The 5,387-nt window shown below is 36.4% G+C and overlaps 1 protein-coding gene across 1 annotated transcript in view; it reads right to left on the bottom strand.

The window, feature by feature from the left end:
- The window catches only part of DAP3 (death associated protein 3), a 30,013-nt gene that overhangs the window by 21,878 nt on the left and 2,748 nt on the right, over positions 1-5,387 (bottom strand). Inside the window, exon 2 of the mRNA XM_006861560.1 lies at positions 888-1,010. Within this exon, the coding sequence (XP_006861622.1) occupies positions 888-1,010 (123 nt within the window). The remainder of the gene's footprint in view (positions 1-887; positions 1,011-5,387) is intronic.

Raw genomic sequence — 5,387 nt, 5'->3', positions numbered from 1 at the left:
AGCCTTCCAACCTTCTAAGTATTCCTTTATATGTGGTTCAGAGTTCTGGGACCATCCCCTGAGCCTGCTTGGTTGGGTATTCTGTGTTGTTGTTGGTCTGCAGAGCTCTCTACTATACGTCCACCCTATCCGCCATCTTGTTTGTTCTCTACTCACCCATTTTTGTAAATAAAATTTTACTGGAACATAGCAACGCCCATTCATTTATAATACAGTTGAATAGCTGGTCCACAAGCTTAAAATATTTACTATATCGTCTTTTAAAGCAAAGTTTCTTAATTCATTGTAAAATAAGATCAGTGAGGCGTAAGCTTATCTTATAGGGAATTGAATTTAGACTACACCATATCCTGGTGTGGCGCTGTGGGTTAAAACGTCAGACCACAAAGCCATTTGATCTGCCAAGTTGGTGGTTCAAGCTCACCAGTCACTCCTCAGAAACCCTATACAGGGTCGCTATGGGTTGGAACCAACTTGACGACACTTAACCACAACAACTCTATATCCAACAAAATCTTTAGAACTGTGTTGAGTTCATATTGGTAGGATTTATATTAGAACACATAAGTCTACCTGAGTGCTTTATGTTTCCACAGTTAGATTAAATACTGGGAAAAGCTGGCTTCCAGAATGCTGTTTCAGCTACATTGTCTATCTGTTGTTGTTCAGTGCCTTCAAGTCAGTTCTGATTCATAGCAACATTGTATAGAATTTTCCAGGAGTGGCTGGAGGGTATGAACCACCTTGTTATCCTATAGCAACACACCAAGATGCTAAGTGCGCTTAGCTTCATTGGGTTTCAATTTTCCTCGTATGTAAAATGAAGGTAACTTCACAAATTATGAAACTTGAAAAAAAAAAAATACACACACACATTAGCAACTTACCGGGTCACTCTCACTGGTGCGAGAAATAGCTCTGGAACTGTCCGCTAGGGCCTGGTTATCTAGGTGAGCTGCAATGCTTTGGGATGCTTGGCTCCCAATGTACAAAAACCGTCCATGGTCCAACTATAAAAGAAAACTCTTTTAGTATTTTGTAATTATCAGGCTTTTTATGGTTGCTACAACACTGGGGATGTAAGTCATGTAGGCCACTGCAAAAAAAAAAAACAACAAAACATTACTAGCACATATTTTAATTCTTGGTAAAAGAGAACATTATTATTATTTATAATTTAACAAGTCTAATCACATTACTCATACTCTAAATCTGTGTAAGCTTTTGTGTTGCTGCATCAAGGCTTTGTCCCAGATGGAAATAAACAAATCTGTCAGAGATTGTTCAGGAGTTTAGCACAGTCATTAAAAACCTAAAACAGAAACATTCTTAAATATTCTTGCCTGTGATAATGAGGGATGACCAGTAATGACCACTATGCAATAATCCAGTAACCTGAGGTGTCAGGGGATTAGCGCAATGTTCCTCACTATTTGATAACTACAATTTCTAATAAAAGTACACCTCATTATTTGATAATTGTAATTTCTAATAAAATTACACTCTGTGGCAATTTTCTAACTAATGTCCTAGAATAAGTTATCTTTTATTAAAAACATGTCATGAAGAAGTATGCAAAATATTCACAAAACATTCTCTACAGGAACTTGGTGAAGTGCACACAGAAACCCTAGCAAGGAGGGAGATGACAGCATTTCAGGAGACAAATGTGAAAAAATACTAAGTAGAAGACCCAAAATTGAGCTCAAGACTAACAAACCTTATGTATGTGTGCAAAAATATTAACAGGAGGGGGAGATTAGAGTATGAAGTAAGTAGATAGATGCAGGAGAACAAGAATGGGACAGATGACTGTAAAAAGGAGTTACTTGACACATCCACAATAGGAAAGCTGTTTGTATTTATATTTAGTCTCACCAAACAGCTTCTTAAGTGCAGAAAAGTGTACCACTCCTCTTAACATTTAAACCCATTTTATGAGAATACTTTAAACTCCAGGTTTAAAGTACATAAGTGTGTAACTTCTGTCTCTAACAGTATATTCCTACTCCACATGATGAAAATCTTAATAACCTTCTATCTGGTATCCTTACCCCTAATTTCTGCCTCTTCATCTTTCATAATCTATAAATTCTGTCCTCTCAAATCTTAGGTTTAACCTTCAGCTAATCAAATAGCTTGAGTGACTCCCTAATGATACCAAAGAAGTCTCAAATTCCTTAGTATAGTATAGTAATTAAGGCCAGGTTAACTTTCCTTTCTATTTTCAATCCTTCATAAACTCTGCATTCCAGTCATATGATAATGTTAAAACATGTTATTTATTTGTATGCCTTCTATGCTTCTGCTCCACCATTCACCTGTCAATACAAGTTGTACTGTAGTGACTTGGATGTTGCTGAGATGCTGTAAGCTACGGCAGCAGTATTTTAAACACCAGTATACCTGAGTCCTCAAAGTAACATCTTTGTTCTTGAACACTTTACAGAAGTCTCGTGTAGCAGATTTGCCTCATGCAATACTCCTTTGATTACTTGACTGCTGCTTCCAAGCGTGTTGATTATGGATCTAAGCAAAATTAAGTCTTTGACAACTTCAATCTTTTCTCCATTTATCATGTTATGTATTGCTCCAGTTGTAAGGATTTTTGTTTTGTTTATGTTGAGTAGCAACCCATACTGAAATCTATAATCTTCTTCATCAGAAAGCGTTTCAAGTCCTCTTCTTTTTCAACAAGCAAGGTTGTGTCACTTGTATTTTGGAGGTTGTTAATATGTTTTCCTACAATATGGACACATTTTCCTTCATATGAATGTGAAAGTTGGGGATTGAACAAGGAAGATGATAGAAAAATATATGCATTTGAGTTATGGTGCTGGTGAAGAATATTAAAAGTACTCCGAACTGCCAGAAGAACAAACAGATCTATATTGAAAGTATAACCAAAATCCTCCTTAGAAGTAGGGATGGAGAGACTTTGTCTCATTTACTTTGGACATATTATCAAGAAGAACCAGTCCCTGGAAAGAACTAGTCCCTGGAGAAGGACATCATACTTGGAAAAGTACAGGTTTAATGAAAAAGAGGAAGACCCCTAACAAGATGGACTGACATAGTGATAGCAACACTGGGCTAACACATACAGTTGTAAGGATGGTGCAGGACTCTATGTTCCATTGTGCATAGGGTTGCTATGAATTGAAATTGATTTGATAGCACCCAACAATACTTCTGCTAAGGAGACCTGGTGATGGTGTGGGTTAGGCATTATGGACAGCAATGGAATGTTACCAGATATAGTGCTAGAAGATGAGCCCTTCATGTTGGAAGGCACTCTAAACATGATTAGGGAAAAGCTGCCACTTCAAAGTAGAGTAGACTTTAATGACTTGGATAGAGCAACGTTTTGGGGATCTTCATTTGCTGATAAGTCACCACTGAAAATGAAAAGAAAAATCTGCAACCATCCACTAATAATCGGAAAGTACAAAGTATGAACCTAGGAAAACTGGAAGTCATCAAAATTAAATGGAACACATAAAGATTGATATCCTAGGCATTACTGAGTGGAAACGAACAGTATTGACTTATGATGCCAGAAACAACAACTTATATAGGAATGTTGTTATATTCTTGTCAAAAAGAGCATTTCAAGATATATCTTTAAGTATAATGGTGTCCAAAATAGGATAATACCCATACGTCTACAAGAAAGACAAGGTAGTATAGTGGATTATGCATTGGGCTGCTAACCACAAGATCAAAAGTTTGAATCCATTAGCTGTTCCATGGGAGAAAGATGAGGCTTTTTGTTCCCATAAAGATTTATAGCCTCAGAAACCCTATACAGGGTCATTGTGAGTCAGAACTTATGTGACATAATGCAGCAACAGTAGCACAAGGAAAACCAGTTAATACCACTCATTACTCAAATTTATGCACAGACAACTAAAACCAATGATCATGAAATTGAAGAATTCTACTTCTTCAACCTAAAAATGATCAAACATGCAATCAAGATTCATTGACAATTCCTGGTGACTAAAATGCAAAAATTGGAAACAAAGAGAAAGAACAGGTAGTTAGAAAATACAGCCTTGGTGATAGAAATGATGCTGTGGATATCATGGCAGATTTTTACAAGACCAACAATGTTTTTATTGCAAATACCTTTTTTTAAAAACATAAAAGGTGACCATACATATGGACCGCAGTATAAAGAAATCAAAGTGACTAAAACCCTGGGAAGAGACAATGGAGAAGCTCATTATCATCAGTAAAAATAAAGTTACGGGCCAGCTGCAGAACAGATCATTAATACTCATATGCAAGTTTAGGATGAAGCTGAAGAAAATAAAAACAAGTCCATGAAAGGCAAAATGACCTTAAGCATATCCCAACTAAATTTAGAGACCATCTTGAGAACAGATATGATGCATTAGACAGCATTAATGACCAAAGCCCAGAAGACTTGTAGGATGACATCATCATACATGAAGAAAGCAAAAGATCATTAAAAAAAGACAGGAAAGAAAGAAAAAAACTAAAATGGAATTCAGAATAGACTCTGAAACTTGCTCTTGAACAAAGAGAAACTAAAGTAATGGGAAAAATAATGAAGTTAAAGAGCTGAACAGAAAATTTCAAAGGGCAGTTTGAGAAGTCACAGTAAAATATTTGAATGAAATGTGCAAAGACTTGGAGTCAGAAAACCAATAGGGAAGAGCATGCTCAGCAATTCTCAAGATGAAAGAACTGAAGAAAATATTCAAGCCTTGACTTGCAATATTGAAGGATAGGGTTGCTATGAGTCTGTACCGACTCGATGGCCCCTAACAACAACAACAACAATGGGCAAAATAGTGCATGAAAAGATGTAAGGAAATACAGAGGTACTGTACCAAAAAGAATTAGTCAAGGTCCAACCATTTCAAGAGGTAGCATATGATCAAGAAAACGATGTAATTGAAGGAAGAAGCACAAACTATTGCAGGCACTGGCAAAAAACAAAGCTCCAGGAATTGATGGGATACAAACTAATGTTTCAACAAACTGATGCAATGTTGGAAGACCAGCCAACCTACTGGAGAGATCCATATTTGTGCCAATTCCAAAGAAGGATGACCCAACGGAATGTGGTACTCATTGTACAGTATCATTAATATCATATGCTAGTAAAATTTTGCTGAAGATAAATTAAAAAATGATTGCACAGTAGTACATTAACAGGGATATGCCAGAAATTCCAGCTGGTTTCAGAAGACATGGAATTATGGATTATCATTGCTGATGTCAGATGTGTCTTGGCTAAAAGCGATAGCAGAAAGATGTTTACTTGTGTTTATTGACTATGCAAAGGTATTTGACAGTGTGTATCATAACAAACTATGGATAACACTGCAAAGAATGGTAATTCCAGAATACAC

This window comes from Chrysochloris asiatica, unplaced genomic scaffold, assembly GCF_000296735.1.
Source record: "Chrysochloris asiatica unplaced genomic scaffold, ChrAsi1.0 scaffold00042, whole genome shotgun sequence".
NCBI lineage: Eukaryota > Metazoa > Chordata > Mammalia > Afrosoricida > Chrysochloridae > Chrysochloris > Chrysochloris asiatica.
This window is presented reverse-complemented; position numbering and strand designations above follow the sequence as displayed.